Below are 25876 nucleotides of genomic sequence, written 5' to 3'. Positions count from 1 at the left end.
ATACAATAGGCATTACAGTGAAGCAAATACAAGAGGCGTAACAATTGATAGTGGGGATAATATATTCATACGTAGCAAAGATAGGCGTAACTGGGTGTGTTTAAAGAACGTCATCAGATGTGATGTCATAAGAGGGTGGTTACATGAAAGAATTTCGCAATGTCAGCAGAAATACTTGGCAGAAATGCGCGCGCAGCAGCATGACGTGTGTTTGACGTGCAACTAGGGGGTGAAGGGGACTTGACATTTAGCTCTACATGTGGCGACAGAAGTCTGGAGGGTCAAGTCAACCTAATCCCAAATCATATCTAACATCCTATGTTTAAAGAACTAAGTTATCCAAAAGAGAGGTCTTCTTAGAGTAGAATCTTATTCTATACTGACTATACTGACTGTTAGTGCGTGTACAAGCGTCTAAGTGTCTACACTAGATGCGTCGGTGGAAATCTTCCATAGTAATAGGGCTATGAATTACTTGTATAAAGACAGAGAAGCCGAGCCTTTGCTCGGTAGCTGGAAGAATGTTTACTTAAACTACTAGACAGGAATGCATCGGGCAGGGAACGGTGCAGATAATTTCGAAGGTGAAATACAGTTTTTGGCAGGCAGCAGGCTGATGTCAGGCTTCGTGAGCCGCGCAGGGAATGAGACAAAGTTCATGGTCACAGATGCAGGCTCAGACTGGAGCTTTCAGAGGCAGAATGCAAGAAGAGTTTGATGACAGAATCAGGGCCTACTTGCCTGGACGGTAAAATGGCATAAGTGAACCATATAAAGCCGGTGGCCTTTCATACTTAGGAATGGAATATCCGGCCTATTCATGGCGGATCTGAAAGAGGACATGTTAACGGTGGACGCACATGTATTTGCGTCTTCATAACTGGAACTGGAGGGAACATACATGTACTTGTGATTCATACATGGAACCGTTGGGGTCCAAGGAAGGGGACATAACTGATCAGAAAAATCCATATTTCCACACCACTCACAGTGCACTTGTGCATGGGTGTGTCCCTTGGGCACCACTTTGGCACCTTTAACTAAGTGTGGCACAGTCTTACTTGCTGCGTCAAGTGTGACTGCAGTCAGCAGTGGAGTGGGCCGGTGTTGCGAGCCATGCATTGGCGCCTTCCGTGTAGCACTGTACATGTGCACATGGATTTGTTCCACACACTTATGTGATGCAGGTAGCTGTCATTGTGCTCGTGCACAGGTTGTGACATGGCCCTGTGTTTTGCATGGTGAAGAGGGGGGGTTCTGGCACGGGCCACCCTTGGCTACATGCACGCAGTCTACCTGCTGACGAGCAGACATTCCCACACACCACACGGCTGATTTGCTCTCCCTGTGTCTCGCTCCCTCTCTGTCCCCCTCTCCCTCCCTCTCTGTCCCCCTCTCCCTCCCTCCCTGTCACCCTCTCCCTCCCTCTGTGTGTCAGCCTCCTCCCTCTGTCCGTCTCCCTGTGTCTCCCTCCCTCTCTGTCCCCCTCTCCCTCCCTCTCTGTCCCCCTCTCCCTCCCTCTCTGTCCCCCTCTCCCTCCCTCTGTGTGTCAGCCTCCTCCCTCTGTCCGTCTCCCTGTGTCTCCCTCCCTCTCTGTCCCCCTCTCCCTCCCTCTCTGTCCCCCTCTCCCTCCCTCTCTGTCCCCCTCTCCCTCCCTCTGTGTGTCAGCCTCCTCCCTCTGTCCGTCTCCCTGTGTCTCCCTCCCTCTCTGTCCCCCTCTCCCTCCCTCTCTGTCCCCCTCTCCCTCCCTCTCTGTCCCCCTCTCCCTCCCTCTGTGTGTCAGCCTCCTCCCTCTGTCCGTCTCCCTGTGTCTCCCTCCCTCTCTCTCCCCCTCTCCCTCCCTCTCTGTCCCCCTCTCCCTCCCTCTCTGTCCCCCTCTCCCTCCCTCTGTGTGTCACCCTCTGTCACCTCAGCCCAGCTTCCTGGGCACACACTGTTAGCAGATCTTTGAGTGGCCCTTGGCTTGTTGATGTGAGTTTGTTTCTGATCTCCAGGCACCCATTGGGTGTGATGTGTGTCTGTGCGCTGCTGCTGTGGTGGTGTGTGCTGCCACTCTTTCACAATGTTGGCTGTTCATTAGCTGCTGTCATGTGCAAAACAGTGCCTTCACCCCCATGTGTTGATGCAAGGCGTCCGCCATTTGCTGGCAAGTCATTCCTGTGTTGGGACACACTGTTTGTCTGGCTGTGACCTAGGCCATATGGGCAGAGTGCATAGTTGTCTGCTTCGGAGTCGCACTATGTGATTTTTACGGTCCAGCCTCCCGCCATCCGGGTTACCGTGTCATGTGTTGTTGTCTTCTGTGACTTGCCATTGTCCAGCTGGGTGCATGGGGCATGGTGGCAGCAGTGGCATGTGCGTGCTCATGGAGTGTGGTTGAGTAATGCGATGGCTTGTGGTGGTTGCGTGCCTGTTAGTGATTTTGGTTGTGGATGCCGTTCCCCCCATGTGAGGTGCGTTGTTTGTGTACTCACCCGGGTCTCGGAATCCTTCTAATCCTTCGACTGCCTCCACCGGCAGTATGGCCATCACCCTCTCCTCCCAGGGATGGTACTGTACGGGTCTGCGGGAGGGCCCTCCTCCGGTGGCGTTGGCCTGGTCGTGTTCCTCCTGCCTCTTGGCTCTGACCCTCCTCCGCAGATCGTACCACCTGTTCTGGCATTCCTGCCTGGTCCTCCTGGTGTCCGCAACAGCATTCACAGCATCGACGATGGTCTGCCACATGGCTGTTTTTGCTGCCTGGCTGGTGTTTCTGACCAATGTTCCAAAGATCTGTGGCTCGACTCTGAGGATTTGATCAACAAGGACCTCCAACTCTCGGTTACTGAACTTTGGATTCTTGGTAGTGGGCATGGTGAGGGGTGTGGGTGGGGATGGTGGGGGGGGTGTGGATGTTGGGGGGGGGTGTGTGGATGGTTGTGTGTGTGTGTGTGTGAATGTGATGAGGGGGTGTTTGTGAGGGTGGTTGTGTGAAGGTGTGCAAGTGTAAGGTGTGGTGTAGCTTGTTGTATGGTTCTGTGGTGTCTGGCAGCAGTGAGTCTGTTGCAAAGGCTCATGGTTTGTGTGTGTGGGCCCTTTTTATTGGTCCATGGGTGGGTGTGGCAGTGTTTGAAAATTGGGTGGGTGTGTTATAAGTAGTGGTGGTGTTTTGGCCCTCTGTTTGTCTTTGGCAGTTGCAGGTCAGTGAAGGTGTATTTGTAGTGTTTGTTGGCCATGTTTAGTGGCTTTGTGCCATTCGAATAGTGTCTTCTTGTGTTGTTTTGTTTTGTCCTGGTTGTGTACGTGCGTTTTGAGCGTGTCTACGGTGTGTAGATGGGCCATTTGGTTGTACGGTGCTGTCCTTGTGTGTGGGTTGGTACGACTCGTACATGCGGTTGTGCTGTTGGGGCCTGGGGTGCGCTCCGTACTTATGAGGTTGTGTTGGGGGTAGGACCGGAACGTACTGGGGTGTACATAGACGGTGGTACGACACGTACTGGGGTGGGGGTACGACTGGAACGTACTGGGGTGTAGGTACACGAGGGGTATGACACGTACTGGGGTGGGGGTGGGGCTCGAACGTACTGGGGTGTACATAGACGGTGGTACGACACGTACTGGGGTGGGGGTACGACTGGAACGTACTGGGGTGTAGGTACATGGGGGGTATGACACATACTGGGGTGGGGGTGGGGCTCGAACGTACTGGGGTGTAGGTACACGGTGGTACGACACGTACTGGGGTGGGGGTACGACTGGAACGTACTGGGGTGTAGGTACACGGGGGTATGACACGTACTCGGGTGGGGGTGGGGCTCGAACGTACTGGGGTGTACATAGACGGTGGTACGACACGTACTGGGGTGGGGGTACGACTGGAACGTACTGGGGTGTAGGTACACGGTGGTACGACACGTACTGGGGTGGGGGTACGACTGGAACGTACTGGGGTGTAGGTACATGGGGGGTATGACACGTACTGGGGTGGGGGTGGGGCTCGAACGTACTGGGGTGTACATAGACAGTGGTACGACACGTACTGGGGTGGGAGTACGACTGGAACGTACTGGGGTGTAGGTACACGGTGGTACGACACGTACTGGGGTGGGGGTACGACTGGAACGTACTGGGGTGTAGGTACACGGGGGTATGACACGTACTGGGGTGGGGGTACGACTGGAACGTACTGGGGTGTAGGTACACGGGGGTATGACACGTACTGGGGTGGGGGTGGGGCTCGAACGTACTGGGGTGTACATAGACGGTGGTACGACACGTACTGGGGTGGGGGTACGACTGGAACGTACTGGGATGTAGGTACACGGGGGGTATGACACGTACTGGGGTGGGGGTGGGGCTCGAACGTACTGGGGTGTACATAGACGGTGGTACGACACGTACTGGGGTGGGGGTACGACTGGAACGTACTGGGGTGTAGGTACACGGGGGGTATGACACGTACTGGGGTGGGGGTGGGGCTCGAACGTACTGGGGTGTACATAGACGGTGGTACGACATGTACTGGGGTGGGGGTACGACTGGAACGTACTGGGGTGTAGGTACACGGGGGGTATGACACGTACTGGGGTGGGGGTGGGGCTCGAACGTACTGGGGTGTACATAGACGGTGGTACGACACGTACTGGGGTGGGGGTACGACTGGAACGTACTGGGGTGTAGGTACACGGGGGGTATGACACGTACTGTGGTGGGGGTGGGGCTCGAACGTACTGGGGTGTACATAGACGGTGGTATGACACGTACTGGGGTGGGGGTACGACTGGAACGTACTGGGGTGTAGGTACACGGGGGTATGACACGTACTGGGGTGGGGGTACGACTGGAACGTACTGGGGTGTAGGTACACGGGGGTATGACACGTACTGGGGTGGGGGTACGACTGGAACGTACTGGGGTGTTCCTAGACGGGTGGGGGTATACATACACGGGGGGTACGTGTCGGACGTACGGGGGCTGGGGGGAGTGTTGGGCGCGTATGCGGGCACATGTCTCCATGGTTGCTATAGGAGTTCGGTGCGGACGGTGTTTTTTCCATACGGTTGTAAGCTCGGACGCACGGGATGGATCGTGATTCCTCGGTCGGACTTGGCTTTTCACGTTTGTAAGGTAAATCGTCCGAGGACGTGTCGGACACATTTTCCGACCCGAGGACATGTGGGGAATGATTCCCAGTGCGGTTCGTATGGACTTTTTACCATGCGAATCGTGATTGCCAGTTCGTACGGCACTTGTACGATTCGTACGGTAAAAAGACCCGATACGAGTCGTACGGGGACATTTTTTACCGGATCGTGATCGGCACCTGTAAGTGCAGTAAAGCCATAAAGAGTATATGGTCTGGGAGTTGTTTATTACGAACTCCACAGCTCCATAATGGTTTTACTGAAACCTGGAAGGTTTGGTAGCAAACTTCTCAGCACATTAAACCCACACTGATGCCAGTGTGGGTCTTAATATAAAATGCACTCAGAGGGCATCCTAGAGATGCCCCCTGAAAAACGACCAGCCCTGTTGTGGTTCCTGAATGGCTACCCACCATTTGTCACCACACAACAGGTTTTTGAACCCCTGGATTGAGGGCCCCCGCTCTCTGGGTCCAGAAACACAGCCCATCCTGGATAGATATGTCATGCCTACTTCCCCAGGATGGGCTGGGTCCACAAATGGGAAGCTTCAAAGGCCTGCTGCCTTTGTTATCTAACCATGCCTTTTGCTGCCCCCAGCAATAGGCTCCCTGCGGTTCTGACCCCCACTTTGGGGGGAGAATCGGCAGGAAAACAAAGTTATGAAGAGAGCTGGACCCACCATTGCCAATTCCACCTCTCAGGTGGGGGAGGCGAGGTGAATCACACATCTCATTCACCTCCATCTTGAAGATGAGGGGACACAGCCAATCAGAGAGAGGCTCATGCCCACCTCCCACTGGTGGGTGGCATAATAGGGGGTGTACTCACCCCAAGGAAGGGACCCATTGGTCCCAACATGCACACTCCTGTAACTCCCATAAATTCAGTTTATAGGGGTAAACCTGAAAGTTGCCTCCTCAGATTTGAGAAAAAGAAAGAAGGACAGAAGAGCCGCGCTGAACGAGGAAGAAGAGGACACCAACTGCCTTCGCCCCAGCCCTACCGGCCTGCCACGACTTCGAGCTGCAACAAGCAAACCCTAACTTGTTCAGCAGCCAGCAGCCATCTAGAACCCAGAGGACCTACCATGCCTTTACCAAAAAGACTCCATCTCCCATGAGCACCAGATTTGCTCAACCAAAGACTCCAACACAGAACCCAGACCCAGTCGACTCTTTGATTCTGCACCACTCTGCACCTGATGCCCACGGCCCGAGTTTGAGTGGCCCAACACTACGAGGAGGTCTCCCCAGTGATCCTGACCTGGGATCCAGTGATCCCCGACCTGCCTTGATCTTGTACACAATGGTTGCAGCCTCAACCTGAGGGGTCCCCCTGACTGCGACTGGAGCTGGTAAGAAAACCGATGCCTAAAGACACCCCTACACCCAATGCCCCATGGCCTTTGGTGGCCCAACTGATGGTATACAGGCATCCCTCAACAATCCAACTCGCCTCTCTTTCCAGTGGTCGCCCTCAGGAAACCTCCTTGTCTGAGCCTACAGCATTTCCTCCAAACCAGAGATCTCCTTTGGAAACAACAGGGCTCCCGATGTCTCCTTGGCACCCTGCATCTGGCCGCCTCCATGCCGCTGATGGTGCAGCTCCTGTGCTGATTGTTGATCCTTGCGGTGCTGATCTTAGCCCCTGGAGCTTTGCTCCCACAGCCAAGTGGCCTGCTCGTGAGCAGCCCCCAACCAAAGGCCCTAGCCCCATTGGCCAGCATTGGGCCTCTGCACTCTACAACCAGCCGTCCTAGTGCCACTGGTGGTGCAACTCAAGTGCGTGCTTGAACCCTGTGGAATCTCGGTGCTAACCCCAAGCACTAAGCCTTGTAAATTGTTTACTTACCGGCAAACCAATAACCTTCTATTTCTCCATAGGATCCCATGTTGTGTTTTTTCTTCTGAAAATGTTCTAAGTGTCGACCTGATTTTTGTATGGAACAAAAGTAGCTGTGGTTTGAAAAGTAAATTGTCTTACTTACCCCTGTATTGTAGAACCCACTGTGATATCTAGGCATATCACCTCAAGTAGACAATGCAACTGAAAATGAACGCAAAAGTAATCCAAAGCAAATTAAAAATGTTCCGAACTGCATATACTAACCTGTAACAACACTAATTTAATTTACAATTGTATTTTTGTGTACAGCCTTGCATTTGAAAGAATATTTCACCTAACTGTGCCAAGTTGTGCTTGGTTCTAGAAATAAAACACAAGTACACCTTTTCATACTTACCTAATTTGTCTGGATTCAATCTTTGAGTGTGTGTCATCATTTCTTGCCTGAGTGAATGCAATAAATGCTTAACACACCATCTGATAAGCCTAACTGCTTGACCACACTACCACAAATAGAGCTGTTGGTGATTACTTAATTTAGCCTCTGCTATACCTCTGGGGATCCACTGAACTCTGTGCACACTATACCTTACTTTTGGATAGTATATACAGAGACAGCTTCCTACACAGGGTCACTTGAATTATGCTGCAGGAGAACACCAAATTATGTGTCAGGAAAAGGCAACCTATGCAGCATAATGCACCACATGTCTTATACTATTTCTTCAATGTTTTGTAATTTTTATATATGGTAACATTATCAGGGCAAATATTGGACCTCTTTAATACAAGTTCAATAACCAAATACTGAAAAAAGCAACCATAAGATGACCAGTTAACCTTTACAAAGTGCCTTCCACTGTGCGCAAACCCATGTTACCACAATTTTAGTAACTTTTGATCCGTTTGAGCCAAAAACACATGTCATTTTAGTAAAATCCGCAGATTATGTAGCAGATAAAGGACTTTGTGGCAAATGCAGCAAGTCCACAACTATGAAAAAAAACACCACGGCCGTGGAATCGCATATTTCCAGTGGCCCTGACTAGTGCTTATCCCACAGTGGTAGTTGTGATTAATGGATTAATATCTGAGACATTTCTGCTGAGACGGGGGCCCAGGAAGGGTGTTTTAACATTCTGTATTCAGCATCAACTGGAAAAAATCTACTTTGTTTTCTGTGCAAAATAGGTCCATCAACACTGTACCACTAATAAAAAAGTTGATGACATTATTATTTAGATAAGAAGATTACCATTAAACATGGTATGTTTCTTGAGTGTAATTTAATGATGCTTCTGGACAGATTCAAAGTCAGTGTCATGCACTGTGGGTAACTGCCCCCCGTCACTCTTTCAGCGCGCTCTTTAAAATATTATCCTTCCCCTTTTTATCGCTCCTTCTCAAGGATCCCCCATGTTCTAAACATTCTTATGGAATGTTTAAGTGTCCCACTTTTTAGGTCCAATTCTCCAAGAATGCCACTGATTAAATAATTTTGGTTGCAGAAGGAGGCATCTTTTCAACATAAGGTAGTGGTATTACGAGGTACCTCATCTATTTACAGTAAATCAGAGAACTTTCTCTTTACAGTAGGATCTCTCAATTTGAGTAGATATGTTGGCCATGCAATGCAGAACTTATTCGCACTTCATTTATGGAGGGAGTGGTGTAGAGTATCTGCTGTGTGCTATGGTTTCAGTACTTGAGGCCTGGGAAGCAGCATTGAAATTGATGGGATGGTGGTAGGTTTCTGAAACAGGCTCCTCTGTAGTCTGGGTAAGTGATCAGAGAGGTTGTGGACTAGAGGTCATGGAGCCTGGCACATGATTAAGATGGGTGAAATTTATGGGAGAGATAGAGAGAGCTCTTTTCTGAACAGCAAATGGACACTGCCTTTGCATGGACGGAACTCCCAGAGTAAAGATAGGGTGCTAATGGAGGAATTATTATCCAAGATGGTCTCCAAAACACATGTAATACTCATTTGTAATCTACTGCACACATTGAAAGGCCTTGCAGAGATGTTAGGCGACTTATTTAAGTAACAGCTGTCAGTATAGGTTTTAATGATGAAGAGGGAATATTTTACTATCTTCTCGTACACAATACATTTAGGTGAAGATGAAGCAAGAATTGGCAATTATCCTGGAGGCTTAACTTGCTTTGTCCCACTCACATGGCAATCCTGGATATTGTGGAGCAGGTTAAAATCCTACACGCAAACTAGCTCTGTCTGGAATGGGCTTAATGCTAGCCCACACATTCAAAGTCTTTGCCAAAAAATATAGAATACAGGTGCTGCACCACACTCCAGTACATACTGCATTCCCTAGATTGTGCATTATGGAAAGGTGAAGCCTGAGGCTGGTCTAAAATTCAACTGTGTATGCTCCTGCCACTCATTCTTAATAAAGAAAAAGCAGACCCCCGGCAAAAACTTACCTAACCGGCATAAACGGTCTATCAGTCTATAATTAAGTGGCAAAGACTTTGCTTCTTTAAAAAAAATATTGTCCCAAAATACCTCCTTTCCAGATTTAAAATAATTTTTCTATACAACAAGTGCGACTGAGGAATGGATGTTCACCACCTACGTAAAGCACATAAAGAATTATCTGAAAGCACTCCCAGCCCTAAATATTTAGATTGCATTACTTATCTGATATATGAAATCTATGATATTAGCACCACCAGAGCTTATTCTTTCATAATTTCACAACAGACTATTTAAATGTTACCATACATGGCCTTTATGTGGCCAAGCCAACCATCTACCCCAATCACAGTAATTGCACCATTTGTTTGTTCTTGAAACTGCTTTATACCCAGTTTCCAAAATCCGTAATATTCTCAATTATTTTGTATTACTTGGAGAACGTGTTTCCACCTCTTTGGCATAGTTGAAAGTTGGTTTACCAACTTCCAATAACTATAGATGCCCTCTTTCCACCCAGGCCCCTCAGCAGCAGTGGGGTGACACATGATACAGTGCTTGTGACAATCAGTCATGTGTCACAAGCAAGGAAATTTCAGACCCATCATTCGACTTCTTTGAAACCATGTTAGCAAAATATATCACCAGTTCATAAATCTCTTTCACGTGTAGATTCCCTAAAACAAATATACTCTCCTTGGTGGATTAATTAACCTTAGTAAAATGTGTCCATTTAATTTAACAATGGTAGAGTCCTATTCATGGAGCATTTGAACATTTTGGGTTGACATGGACCCCCTGGCAAATCCCAACCAGTTACGCAGCTAACCTAGTCATCAAACTACATCTGCAATCCTTAACTCCACAGCTCACAACCACATTATTGGTCCCATCAAATTACAATAAGAGTCTGAATTATAACGAGATGATTCCAAAAACCCAAGCAAATTCCCAGATAAATCTGATAATCCCAAAAAGAACTGACATTAAATCCAGACAGATATCTCTTCAAAAGCTCTGTAAACCATCAGGGATTCAGTCATCTCTAATAAAAATCCATGACTACTTTTAGTGTAATGCCACTCAATTTTTCAACCATTTGACTCCACAAAGGTCACCAAGGCCTAGCAACTGAAAAACAAACATCTGATTTGCTTAAGTCAGCCATCTTCTGGGATAAGGAAGGGACTGGGACATCACTGAATTAAGCCCCACATGATCAATCAGCCCGTGGATCTATGTTCAAGGCTAGAAGTTTACGTGCTCAAGGCTCAATACGATCTATTTTCGTTTCAACTTAATAAAGATTTTGCATTCATCTTCCAAACTTCTTCCCATTTTACTGTGTTAAACTATAGAACGTCTCTGAGACTCCCGACTGGACCTACCTGATTATTGGCTCTTTATTTGAATAAACAGTCCCTACATGCTAAAAAACTGGCCAGATCTCACCCTTATTGAAAATAACTTTGGGCAAACCCACAGATCAGAACACCTTCTACTGAGGCTCCTTATCACCCTTGACCTGTAAGTGACCGTTGACACAGTGAACCACACGCTTTTCACGGAAACACTCTGGGGTAGATTTACAAGGAAGTGCTGCAGCACGGCAACGCAAGTCCCTTTGTCTGCGCCACGCTGCGGCACTTCTGAAGCACAGGAATGCAACATATTTACAATAATATGTCGCATTCCTGTGCTCCAACCTCGCTGGCGCACAAACTGCTGCCGTGCGCCGGATCAGGCACCCTTGCACCATGGTACAAGGATGCCTGCGTCACGGGGAGATTGTTTTTGTGCAGAAAACAATCACTACAGGCATTTTCCTCATTCAATGCATGCTGTAGAATGCACCACGCATTGAAAGAGGAAAAAATGAGGAGAAATGAAAACATTTCTCCTCGTTGAGCCTCGCTATGCAGTGTGGCATAGCATTCAGACGCATTTCCAGATTTACCATTACTCGCAAATCTGGAAATGTGTCTGGTTCCATGGGTGTTGCTTGGCAACACCCACAGCAACATCCATGGAACGCCCCTTTCACGCAAAGTGCTGCGTGTAAAAGGGCCATATTTACAAGGACAGGAAAAGCCACGCAGGGTGATGCGCTGCCAGTGCGTCACAAAAAGTGACGTACTGGGAGCGCTTGGGGCTTGTAAATCTGCCCCTCTTAGAACAAATGGAACTGAAAAATGAAGTCCTCAGTTGGGTGTCAACAGCTTAAGTAGAAAACGATAATCAGTGCGTAGAAAATGGCCAACTTTCACGTCTTAACTTACGCAATACAGGATTGCGTCTGCCAGGCTCTAGTCCCTCATCCCTTAGGTAAACACAGACCAGAATACATACATACCGTCATTCACACTGTCCGCTTTCACTTTCAAAACCCAGGCAAACTTTGCCTGCGTTGAAAGGATTCTTTGTGGGGAACAGTCTAGAGAGATCTGCATGCCAATTTTACCCATCTTCTCTATATAATATCATACATATGCTGCACTACAATTTTGTTACATGTCCAAGATACATTTCGGAAAGAGTAGATAACAGTAGCATGGAACAGTAAACATATAAAAGAAATGTCAGTCCTTTCTGCACTTAATATTTTTTCTTTGTAATAGAAGTCATCACTTTCATGAGGCTTTAAGTGCCTAATAGTGCCACTGCCAATATGTAACCCAAAGTTTGCTCCCCTGAAAAACATCAATAAATGTATGTATGCCCTTTGATTACGTAATCATCTAAATGATTTCGATGAGGTCAGAATTTGACTTTTTTGAGTTTTTCAATATTTTCATCAGAATCTTTGTACTTTGTGACTGAAAAACAAAAGGTTTCAGGCCTGATATAGTTAGGAATTAGCATTTAAAAAACCTTTGAAATTCACTGAATAAACCATAGGTTTCAGGCCTGATATAGTTAGGAATTAGCATTTAAAAAACCTTAGAAATTCACTGTAAAAACATAGGTTCAGGCCTGATATAGTTAGGAATTAGCATTTAAAAAACCTTAGAAATTCACTGAAAAAACAATAGGTTTTAGCGGTTTATAGTTAGCTGGACATTTCACTCGAACAAAACCATTGAGATGTAGTTAGTACAACTATCTATATCGGAGGATTTCAATGGTTTTGTTCGAGTGAAATGTCCAGCTAACTTTAACACCCGTAAAACCTATTGTTTTTTCAGTGAGTTTCTAAGGTTTTTTAAATGCTAATTCCTAACTATATCAGGCCTGAAACCTACGGTTTTTTCAGTGAATTTCAAAGCTTTTTTAAATGCTAATTCCTAACTATATCAGGCCTGAAACCTATGTTTTTTTCAGTGAATTTCAAAGGTTTTGTAAATGACAATTTTTAATGTATTAATTATTATACTGATTTTTTTTATACTGATTTACTACAATTTTTAAACTATTTATTTTTGGATATCTTTTTTTTTTAATTACATTATAATTACATTATACATTACAATACAAAATATACTTTCTCAGAATGAATTGCTTTAGTTTATATACTTTGCAAATAGGCAATAGACTTTTAAGTACAGTAGTTATAGTTGTTGCAATGGGCAACACAATTTCAAACACAATGCAACATTGAGCTCAATGTAAATTTCTAGTCGAATGCAAATAGTTACTTTATGGATTACTTTTCTAACCACAGGACTAGATCCTAGATTCAGTCTTTGGACATCTCCTGTAAATAGTTGAGTAAAAGCGTTTTGGTTACAGTAGTGATTTTTAAGGAATATTATTGTATTTTAAAAGTTGACACTTAGAATTTTTTTCACATAGAATCACCAATGTTATCCTAAGGCAGAAAATTCCCTTAGCAGGTAAGTAGTGTTATCGTTACTTTTTCTTACTCAGTGGTGGATCCTGGATCCAGCACTGGTGAATCTCCTGTAAACAGTTGAAAGAATGTGTTTAAGTCATACAGGCGATTTTTTGGAATATTTTTCGTTTGTGAAAATAGACAGAAACTTTTCTGGTGAAAACCCCACAATGGAAGGAAATACAAGTTACTGGTAAGTACGCTTAGAATTACTTTTCAGGGTCAGTGCTGGACTGAAAGATGCAGCACTGGGTTCTCTCCTGATAACAGGTGAGTAAATCGGGATTCGTAGTTCGGCTGATTTTAGAGGAATATTTTTACAATGGTGAAGGAAGGGGGCGGGGCCTGATGTGACGTGTGTAAACACGCACTGTGGCATGTTTTAAGTTGGGGAATTAATTCCTCCTCAATCTTGAGGGTCCCCGGGGGCCAACTAGCCCACCAGGTACCTCCAGTATGCGCCAGGGAGCTGCGTTACAGAGAGGTGTCCAGAGGCCATGCCCCTTTTTACAAAACTCTTCAACGCAGCTCCGTGGCGCTTACTGGAGGTACCTGGTGTGCTAGTTGGCCCCTAGGGGACCTCTGGATTGAAGAGGAATTAATTCCCCAACTTAAAACGCGTCACAGGGCGTGTTTGCACACATATCACCTCAGGCCCCGCCCCCTACCTTCACCACTGTGCAAACGCGCCCCGTGGCGCGTTTTAAGTTGGGGGATTAAGTCCCTTTGAATCCTGAGGGTCCCTGGGGTCCAACTAGCCCACCAGGTACCTCCAGTAAGCGCCACAAGGCTGCGTTGCAGAGAGGTGTAAAAAGGGGCGTGGCCTGGAGCACCTCTCTGCAACGCAGCCCTGTGGCGCTTACTGGAGGTACCTGGTGGGCTAGTTGGCCCCCAGGGAACCCCAGTATTGATGGGGAATTAATTCCCCAATTTAAAACGTGCCACAGGGCGTGTTTGCAGAGTGCGCTTGTGAGGGGGTGGGGCCTAGGGACAATAGCATCTTTTTTATTTTATTTATTATTTTGAAAGGGGGGCTGTGTGGCCCCCCTTCCTTTCACTTTTTACTGGACCTGGTGACCCCATCCCCCAGGGCCTCACCCCCAAATTAAAATGTAAAAAAAAAATTTACGTGAAGGGGGCCTGCGTGGCCCCCCTCCCGTGGCCAATTATGGGCCCCGGGGACCCCATCCCCCGGGGCATGGCCAACTTTAAAAATATTTTTATGGAGGGGGGCTCTGAAGCCCCCCTCCTCTGGCCTCTTAAGGTCCCGGGGACCCCATCCCCCGGGGCCGGCCATTGATTTATTTATTTTTCTTAATGGTGGAGGGGGGCTGCGTGGCCCCCCTCCCGGGCCACTTATGGCCCAGGGGACCCCATCCTCCGGGGCCAGGCCTCTTGTTGGGGACAGTGGGGGGACCCCAGTCCCCCCACGGTCCCAGCTGGCTCCCCGCCTCCTGCGGGAGCCGGCATTGCTTTTCCACATGGGGAGCAGCTAACATGCTGCTCCCCATATGGAAAAGCAATCTGCTTCTCTTCTTTGAAGCGAGAGCAGGTTTCCCTGCTCTCGCTTCAATGAAGCAAAGCAGTTTGCAACGGCAGGATGGGAGCCGCGAGGCTTCCGCCCTGCCTTTGCAAACAGCAGTGTCCCGGGGTGGGCACCCCGGTACACTGCAGGAGCTGGCCCTGGGGGGTGGTGGTCCCCAGGGCCTGTACAAGGCTCCAGGAGGGGGGCTGCGTGGCCCCCCTCCAACATTTGTAAAAAGCCCCGGGTGGTGGCGGTCCCCAGGGCTGGGGGGGCCTCAGAGCCCCCCATACCCAATTTTTTGTAGCCACAGGGGTGGCAGCCCCCGGGGCTGGGGGGGCCGGAGAGCCACCCCACCCAATTTGTAATAAGCCCTGGGGGGTGACGGTCCCTGGGGCTGGGGGGGCCTGAGAGCCCCCCGTACATAATTTAATAAAGCCCCAGGGGGTGGCGGTCCCCAGGGCTGGGGGGCCCCTCTGGGCCCCCCTGTACATATAATCTATTGCCCCCGGGATTTGCCCCCCCCCAGGGGCTAAATACCAATTAAGCGTGGGAGCCCGCGCTTAAATTTCTTTTATTTTATCGGCAGGATCTGCGCATACAGCATGTATCCTCCCGTTTTTTTACAAAAAAAATGTTTTCTTTTTTTGGGCCTTGGGGGTCCTTGTGGGCCCCCCTGAGCAGGCCTAGGGGGTCAGGGTGTTTCTACCCTGCCCCCTTTTCGCGTTTTGCAACTTTTTTGGGGGGTTTCTTGAGCCTCGGTTCTACCGAGGCACAAGATGGCTGCCAACACTTCCTGATTCAGAGTGTTGGCAGCCAATTAAAATACAGCTCGTGCACGGCAGGGTGCGCGCTGGGTGCCCATAGGGTGTGCAGATCCTCCGAGGCCATAGATATATATGTACTTTTAAATGTCATTTTCTCTGGAACTACTCAACGAATTTACACCATTTAAGCAAAAGGCATGAGTCTGAACTAAGGACTACCTCTTTGCGAAATTTGGTGTAATTCCGTTCAGCAGTTCGGTCTGTAGCTGCGGCTAAAGGACATATGGGAAATGCATGGGAAAAACGCATTTTGGGACCCCCCGTTTTTCTCGGCCCCCCCTTGACGAATCACTGTGAAACTTTCAGGATAGGAGCGGACTGGAGCTGGCCAAAAGTTTTAAAAACTTTGCGAAGATTAGTCAATCGGTGCCAAAGTTATTCCAAATAGAATGTTGCGGATTTCCTATGGAAAATAGGTCCTAACTATATCTACCTACTGGCGACCGCCAGTAGGTAATTTTTAAACATATTTTATTGCATTTATGTAGTACCATTTGAGCGATCACCCGACATAATCCAATTGAAACAATAAAGAAACATATGACACCCATGAGGACTATTCTTATATGAAATCAACAAAAGGAAACAGAGAACTTTGCGCAGACCCTCCTACCCCACCCACCCCGGCAAACAGGACACGATTCATACAAATACCCAAGGAAAATCATCAATACATCATACATTATGGCTCACAGACAGTCCATGAAGATATTCACGGGGATTGAGAATGAAGAGGGGGGAGGTCTAAACCCCGGTACTCCGGCCATCTAGCCCATCCGTTTCTATACTTTTGGGGGCAGCCCCTCGCTTGAAACACCGCTATCTCGGCACCCATACATTTCTACAAATATTTTTTATTTAGTCATTGACATCAATTTACCTGAGGTATCAAGAGCAAGCTTAATGTTTTGGCTACTGTAATGGAAACTTCTGAGAAGCCAGGTCCTACCACGGCCTTCACTGATGGTATGTATTCGGTGTAGTTGCACATCACCTTCACAGTTCCCTCAGATGAGTTGCGCGCGGTAATGAACCGCATGGCCCCTTGGAGGCCTGTGAAAGCAGCGCCACAGGTGTCGTACATTTCATAGCCCAAAGTAATATTAGGCAACAGCGGGGATTTATTGATGGTTTCAACGGTGTATATAAAGGCGAGAGACCGAATGAAAGATCGCATATCAAATCTGTAACATAAAAGAAACACAGTTAAATTACATAAAGACTCTACTTTTTTAGTGCTTTTGGGGCATATTAACAAGCCAGGCGATAAAATTATCGCCGCTTTAGCGGCAGAAAACTGCCACTAAAACGGCGATAATGGGCTTGATAATATGCTCTCTGGAATTCCAATTGAAGCCCATGTTAAATGTGAAGGACGTCTAACATGGGCTTCAATTGGAATTCCATAGAGCATATTATCAAGCCCATTATCGCCGTTTTAGCAGCAGTTTTCTGCCGCTAAAGCGGCGATAATTTTATCGCCTGGCTTGTTAATATGCCCCTTGGTTTTTTTAAGTGAGTCCAAATGATAAATGGGTAAAGTTACAAAAAATGCAAGCGCAGAGAAAGGTCCTGAAATGACAGGGACTGCCATATAATAAATTCATTACAAGTTTTTAGCCATCCGTTCTCTAACACATACCTGGTGTTAGAAACACGTGATTCTACTTTGGTAGATATTCAGTGATCAAAATATTAGAAATTTTTTCATTAGACCGAAAATAAAGGAAATCCAGCTAGCCGAGCAATGTTCAAGGTGTATAAATTAGTTTACTGGCTCAACGTGTAAAATAAAATACACTTAGGATACACATGATCATGCCATGTGAGTCTTTGGCTATCGCGCCAGTATTTCTAACATGCAATTGGTTTACCTGTGAAAATACAGTAAAAAAACTTTAGCAAGTGTGTTTTACTCTCATGTTAGGTTTGGCCTAGAGAAGACAGCTTGAAATGTCTAGCAAAGTACATGTGATGAACAAAAAAATACAAAGAGATGGGCTTGGGGTTAGCTCTCTTTAGATCAGTCCCCTCAGCCATTGCGTTTTCAAAGTCTCATTCAAATTTTGGATCAGTTCACAGTAATATTTTTTTATTTGCTATCATGCTATTGGCTAATTCATGCATGAGTCATAGTAAGGAGTGCCGTAATTGCAAAGTACCAACGGCGAAGCACTACAATTGAGTTGCACACCTTTAACTGCTCCAAACCTACACCTAACCATGATCATACACCTTTGCACACTTCTAAGAACTCTCCTTCTTATAGGATTACTCCTAATCTGACTCCTACTGCCAATCCTATACTACTTCTACACCCACTCATGTATCTCCTATGTCTACTCATATTCACACGCCTACCCCTAGTACTAACCCCTACTTCCACTTCTACCAGCACTCCAACTCCTACCAGGATTTCTACTACCACTACTATTACCAACCAATTTACTCCTACACGTTATCTCTTATTCATATCCTACCACTATATTAGCTACTATTCTTACCATTACTTACATCTATACTTACTCGTACCTGTGCCTAATCTTATTACTCCAATTTACTCATACTCTTAATTCTACTTAATTCTTCTGAATCCTATTCAAACTCCTGATCTTTCTCATGTGCCTTCCTAGGGGGGCTATTCACTAAAGTTTACTTACATGTGAGTAAATCTATACATGTAAGTTTTCTTTTTTGAGTAACTTTACTATTTTTGGCTATTCACCATTTACGAGTGTAAAGTTGCTCAGAATTGTAGACTTAATTGCCCCACCACTTGAATTCGAGGGGTGGTGCCTAATTTATAAGTGTAAATTTAGTACTTGTAACTTTTCACACGTAGGCGGAGGTCTCAGCCACTGGAGAAACGGTAAAGTAGAAATGTTAAAAGTTTATTTAACTAGATAAAAAAAGTTAAGTTTTTAAATTATAATTTAATGTAAATTAACTTAAAATACTTATTTAAAATGCAGAACAAAATGCAAATATGCTAAAGCACTAATACCTTCAATTTTAAATAAATAGTTAAATGTGTTGAATTAATTACATTAAATTATGTTTCCTAAATTTTAACTAAAAAAACTTCCACATAAAAAAAATATTACAACGTATGTAATAAATATTCAAATTTATTTAAATATGTTTCTGAAAAAGAAAGTTACATTAATTATTAAAATTAAAGCATAGTATTAATATATTGTATAATAAACACTTATTTTATATGTATCTATATATTTAAATTTCATTTGTAAAAAGTTAAAACAAGGCAATTTATTTTTACATTATTTCCCAGGGGCTTTTTTTTTTTACTTCCTGAATTCATTATTTTTTTTGAGAAGATGTTGCAGTACCAGTGGCTGCCCATATGTGGTATTGGAGCTCTGAGCAGGAGTAGACTTATGACTGCCTTGAGTTCTTTTTTGATGCAGTAACTATAAAAGGGCAGTTTGTGAATAGCAATTGCTACCTTCCTAACTGCTCCTTAACCCTCACTAAACCCCTACTTATTCCTCCCTTAACCCTTCCAATGAGTCATAGGTATTTCCCAGGTTACGACCACTCCCTGCATCCCTCTCACATTTCCCAGAAAAACATATACCTATGTGCAGAGGTCTCCACAATCAAGGCGGTTTAGACCTAAGCACATAGCATAGTAAATAGCATTTTGTACTACATTAGAAGTACTATGGTAACATACCACAAAATGCAGTTTGTGAATAGGCCCCTTAATCTTACTCATATGTTCGTCCATCTTACTTCTACATACTCACACTCCATCTATTGTCGTATATATGTATACACATAGTTTTAACAGTCAGACATTGATTTTGCATTGAATAAAATACACAGAGAGGGTCTTTGGGTCAGTTGTGTTCAGCCATTGGTTGCTTTAGCTTGGACTCCTTCAGCTATAGCTTTATGAAAGCGTCATTCACAGTTTGAATTAGTCTACATGAGTATTTTTTCTTTTTTTTGCCATACTATTCACCATCAGATATGGTTATCCACTCAAGTAGTGGTAGTATTGTAATGTAAGGATGATGGAGCATCCATCCAGTGCAATGGAAGTGAATAGCTTTACATAGTCCCAGCTAACACTGACCCCTTCTCTTACCTCCTGTATCACTCCCCAATCCCAGCTCTATTTCTACTCATTCTACTCATTTGACTACTTCTAGTACTAACATACCTATCTGTCTTTGAACTCTATTATACTTCCTCCAATATACCTACTCACACTCCTGCATCTGCCACACTTAATTCCACTCTATCTCTACTATTTCTAAGGGTACTCCTACCACAATTATCATCAACATACCTTATTTTCCTCCTCATACTTCTAGTCCAAATCATAACAACTCTTATTCCTACCAACTTCTACTTTTACTGCTATGTGCTCCTACACATAATCCTACATACTCATTTTGGTACTTCAATTTACTTTTCCAATTACTCCTATGCTCTCAGATGTAGATCCCAATCTACTCCTAATCTTACCATGACTTACATCTACTCTTACTCTTCCAGTTCCTCTACTTCTCTTGTACTCCAGTTTGTGATCTCTTACCCTTTGACAGAGTTGTCTTTCCTTGCACCATTCTGTCTTGTCTAAGACGTATCCTTACTGATTTTACCTCACATGCTCTTCAACTACACCTACTTCTGTGCTACACCAACATTTAAACCATCTGGCAAACACCCTCCTCTCCTACCACCCGTCTCTAATACTTCTATCTTCGTGGTAGTCAGTCAACTCAGCCACCTCTTACTCATCACTGCTCATCAACATTTCATCACTCTGAAGGCAATCCATGTTTCTGGAACTAGACTTATGTTTGGTGACCTGCTCTGACAATTTGCCAACCCTCAAGCACATGACCATCATATGTACCAATACATTTGAGGCCTTGTTATGTAAGTCATCATCTCTCTGAAACTTCCTTTGACCCACAATATATCCACAAAACTCCTCAATTAACCCTCTCCAATTCACTAAACAGACGTAATACATGTGTCTCCTTTACTTGTTCAAGAATGCCCTCCCGCCCTAATCAAGTTGGTTAATTTTCAACTCTATTTTGGTCTCCTCTTCTATTTCTTATATGTCCAGATTTGGTGGCCAGACTCATGTGTGACAAAAAGGGTATCACGTCATTGGGTTGCCAGGTTCTTTTTCAGAGACGGGTCCAGGGCTTGTTTTAATATGGACATGAACTGAGGAGTTTTGGTGAATCAAATAAAAGACAGAATTCTCTGCTTTCTAGATTTTGAAGTTGCAAAAAATTGTTTGTAAATCATCTTTCAGACACTATTGCAGCACGTGGTCCATTTCAAAGGTTTACCCCAGCCACCCACCTCATGGACCACATCCTATTTCCTATATCTTCCTGTATTTCTGCTCTCTCCTCATCTCCTGCTCTCATCCTTCCCTTCACCCTCACCCTTCCCCTCACCTGATCTGATCATTTTTTTCTTTCCCACTTTCTCCTGCTCTATCTATTGCACTTAGCTTTGGCCAGCTTCTTTCACCGGCTCCTGGTTTAAAGGTATCTCCACTAGATTTGAACAAATCCTTAGTCTTTCGTTGCTCCCTATAACATCCAAGATTAACTCTGCAACTGATTCTTTCAATAACTGGATTATGAAAGCCATCAGTTCTCTTGCCCCACTAGAGTGGAATTGGACCAAACGTAATGCCCCCACTGCGGTTCTCAGAGGAACTCTAAAACACCAATCGGAAACGCAAGATGCTTGAGTAATTATGGCAAAGGTTCTATCATCCAATAGATAAACATGAATATGTCAATGATAATAAAATCATCTGATCCATGCAACATGTACGAAGTGGTTTGAAAGTAAAATTGAGTCTGTCAGCAACTCATCCAAGGATGACTTTTCTATTGCTTAATTTTCTTAAACCCATTGCTTGCAACAACAACATCCCTCCCTCTCCAGATCTATATAACAGACTTTGCACTTTTTGGAGAAAAAATTTAAACTATACAATTGGCATTCAAAAACTAACCTTCTTTGGTTGAATTGATGTTCTTAAGTACTCATTCAGCATCCAACATTGCTTCGTTCAAATATTTCTTGCCACAAACCCTAACGAGATCCCCTATTTGTTATCTTCTATCAAATCAGGCACATTCATTTACTCCCAGGCACCAGATAATATTTACTCTACTACTACTATTCAATCTGTATCAGCTTTCATTGGCATCCACTACAGTGACATAAAATGAGTAACAAGCACTGGTTATACCACTAATTAAAACCCCTTCCACTGTTTCTGACATATCTAATAGATATCATGCTATTTTGCTTCTATCCATTCCCTCTAAGCTTCTGTGAAAGGTGTGCAACCATCAGTTGATGGACTAACTTGAACATAATACTCTGCTAGACCCAGTGCAATCCAGGTTCCACCATACAGGAATTGCTCTTCTTCGTATTTGAAGAGTTCAAAGTCATCTTGGACAAGGGCACATCAGCCATATTGTACTCTTAGATCTGTCCACAGCTTTTGACACTATATCTTATACTCTACTGATTTCCATTCTGCATATGCTTGGCATTTGGAAATGCATACTCATTTGGTTCTGCTCTTTACAATCATCTTGTTCTCAGTCAGTAACCACTTCTCGCTTTTGCTCAATTGACTGTAGGGTACCAGAAGGTTCCTCCCTTAGTCCTCCTCTTTTCAATTGCTACACTGCCCATCTGTTGTTCACAAACGACAAGCAGATCACCATTTATAAAAATATTAATGCTGCCCACATACAGATGCAATCCATTTCCTGTATGCCCATGTTTCCTCCTGGATACAAAAATTACCTCAAGCTAAATGGGGACAAAATAGCAATCCTATTTTTTGGGAAGGACCTTTGTATCGTGTCCTCATCCTGGTTTCCTTCTAATCTCTGTACCCCCCTACTTTATCAGCTAGAACCATTGGAATCATAGTTGATAGCAAACTGGCCTTTTCATCCGAGGTGGCCAAGGCCCACCATTTGCTTCTACATGATGAAAATGCTTAGAAACACCCTTCCATTTGTTCCTGGAAAATGGTAGTGCTAGCCTCAGAAAGTTCACACCTGGATTAAGTAAAAACTTCCACCTTATTCTACTGTCTGTTTAAGACTGAAAGAACTTAATTGCCTCCCAATTCAGAAAGGCATCTTTCAAGACCCTCCTCATTGTACATCATGACATCCACAATGCAGGCCTCATCTACAGCAAGCAAAAATGTTATCTGTGCTGTTTCACTCATTCACTCTGCTCTGGCATCCAGGCTTTGGAATTCCATACCGCCTCACCTTAAACTCCCTCACTGATATTTCTAATTCAGAATGAGGCTGAATGTCTGGCTTTTCCATATCACTTTGGATGCTTACTGTTTACTTCCTCAGTGCCAGGAAGCCCTCTTTTGGGTGACAGCTGCGCTAAATAAATCTCTGTTCATTGATTTAGTCGTTTAATCAAGGCCATAAAGATGACCCTTGCTGGCCCTATATTTAAATTGGGACTGATCTCTTACATTGAAAATGTGTGCTTATCTACTCCATCTTTGATTATTTGTTGTGTGTCTCCAATGTTCAGAAGGATTTCATAAAGCCCAGTGGTGTGCAGAAAAATCTATGCATTTTGTCATTTTCTCTAAGCCTAGCTTCTGTCTTATGTTTACTTTTGCACACAGCTTAGAGGTGCGTGGTATGTGTCATAGGTATCCGGCGCTACAGAGAAAGTGCACAAAAAATCATCCGTTCTCTGATAGGACGGTGCTGAAAGGCGTAGAGACACCACACACTCTACAAATGTAAGCCGGAGCTTAACAAAACTTCTTGCTGAAGCCTCAGCACACGTGACAAATATAAGTGTTTAAGTAAATATACACATGAAATATGAGTACATAAAGCATATCTTCTTTTTTTGAAAAAACAAAGTACAATCTCTTTCTTGTCTTCTTTAATGAGACGATTCCAGGTGAAGTGTCGAGATTACAGCCAACACGTGTTTCGTCGCATCGGGAATGTGAACCCGCGACTTCCTCAAGGCTGTACAAATAAACAGAAAAAATGCCACCTCATACCGTGAAAGTACATACAGTAAATGCAATCCACAGTAATCAACATACAGTTTGGTATCGTGATTCCAAACATAGTGAGTAGTTGCGTGGTGGAAAGTCGTTTTTCCAAAAGATAGGAACCCATAAGGGGAATGATGAGCAAAAAGTCTTGGAAGCAACCAAATATATGGAGAGAGAAAAGGCCCGATCGTGAGACTACGTGGTTACTAAGTGAACTACTGTTTGTGCTCATTATCAGTAAACAATATCGCCGTCGTGGGATGTAATCTCGACACTTCGCCTGGAATCGTCTCATTAAAGAAGACAAGAAAGAGATTGTACTTTGTTTTTTCAAAAAAAGAAAATATGCTTTATGTACTCATATTTCATGTGTATATTTACTTAAACACTTATATTTGTCACGTGTGCTGAGGCTTCAGCAAGTACTTTTGCACACAGGACATTTTATATCCCAGAGCCGGGCATTGCTTGGGTAGATCGTATCACTGCTAGTTATTTTTGGCAAAGAATATTGCTAGAGTGCTAGGCCTGGGTTTCTTGAATTAATATAATTATTTGTTTGGAGTTTTGGATTCACTTTGTTCTGTCTTGTTCCACATTTGATCTCTTTAGGTTCTCAAGTTTCTTCCACCATGTTCTGACTGACAAACATTGTTCTGGGTGATTAGGATAGATTTTCTAGATCAAGGGCTACTGATTGGGACACAGTTGGACTCCATCTTCTGTGGATGATTGGGCCTAGAAGGACAAGACAAGATGGATTTAATTTTACATTGGGTCACTAGATATCTGGGGAAAGTAAATGTACAGTTATGATGCATGTAAACGTATGAAGTGGAATCTTGTTACCTCACTGTGTAAATTGTAGTTCCTTTTACATGTTCGTACGATCTGCCAACAGTGGCAGGGGTGCAGGTGCATAGGACCTTGCTAAAAGTCCAGGCAGTCAGTAATAGGCAATAATGCTTGGAACGCTCTCCTGGTAGAACTCATCAAGTCATGTAGTCAGCTTGAGTTTGTCAAATTACAAAGTCCAAAATACTTTTAACTCTTGTTAATAAAATACTTATTGTTCACTGGCAGATCATTGTCATAGAATATTTCTAACATTATATGCAACCACATCCACCCATCTGTGTACATAAGCCTGTAGTCCCATGTATACACTTTTATACCCACAGGTACCTAACTGTAGGAGAGTAGGATCTGCAATTATGTTGCCCCCACTTTTTTTCTGATGTTAACACTGGTTTCTGGCTATAGTCTGGCTGGGTCCCTGCTAATCAGGGCCCCAGTCTCTCTGTTCTCTCTAAACAACTTTGAGTGCATACTAGGTGCACTAGTGATTGGATACTGTGGTACCTTATGAGCCCCTAGTATATGGTACCTTAGGTACCAAGGGCATAGGTACTTCACAGGCCTACCAGGGGCTGAAGCATGTATTATGCCACCCCTGGGAAGCAGACTAAATCTGACACCACAGGCCTGCTACTGCAGCCTGGGTGAGGTAGTGTTAGCACTCATCACTGAGGTATAGGTTCCTATATCTCACCATACACACACATATAAACCTATCAGTCACTCCTAAGGCAGACCCTATCAATCCTCAGGGCAGGGTGCTTGGTTTACAATGTGGGGGGGTGCCTCTGCATGAGCAGGACCCTCTGCAGCTGGCAGGGTCTATTCCCTGTGGCTGTTTGTGGATGCGGTTAAACCATATACTCTTAAGTGCATTATAACCTCCCGGTAAATGCTAACTTTGGAATGACTGCATCAAAACATGTCGTGTTTGGTGTCAAACAACTTGGAATCATATCCCCACACTAGTAACTGGTGTGGGAGTATGATCCCACCCTTCTAGAGGGGACGACATGTACCCACTGTGGAAACACAGTAGAAATCTGAAAGAGCCCTGGCATCACAAAATGGATGCCACCAGCATAGACACTGGACTGCCCTCCTGCTGCTGACTGAAACTCGCAGTAGAGGAGGCCCAACAATAGGCATCCTATCACAGGGAGGTGTCACCACCTTCCAGACAGGATTTAGTGTATATGGGCTGGGTGGGTGCACTCCTAGAGTGCTTTGAAGTCCTGCACTGGGGGAGCAGTAGGCTCCTCTGTGCATATGCCAGCTAAAACCGGTTCAGGGGCTACCTTTCCCTGCTCTGGAGCGAAACTGGACAAAGGGAAGTGGGT

General features: G+C 45.0%; 1 protein-coding gene across 1 annotated transcript in view; it reads right to left on the bottom strand.

The window, feature by feature from the left end:
* LOC146817839 (G protein-coupled receptor family C group 6 member A-like) overlaps positions 1–25876 on the bottom strand; it is a 198070-nt gene that overhangs the window by 115914 nt on the left and 56280 nt on the right. The window contains exon 2 of the mRNA XM_085611303.1: positions 16470–16773. Within this exon, the coding sequence (XP_085467429.1) occupies positions 16470–16773 (304 nt within the window). The remainder of the gene's footprint in view (positions 1–16469; positions 16774–25876) is intronic.

This window comes from Triturus cristatus, chromosome 6 (genome assembly GCF_964204655.1).
Source record: "Triturus cristatus chromosome 6, aTriCri1.1, whole genome shotgun sequence".
Taxonomy (NCBI): domain Eukaryota; kingdom Metazoa; phylum Chordata; class Amphibia; order Caudata; family Salamandridae; genus Triturus; species Triturus cristatus.
The sequence above is the reverse complement of the archived record's forward strand: the minus strand, read 5'-3'. Positions and strand labels throughout refer to the sequence as shown.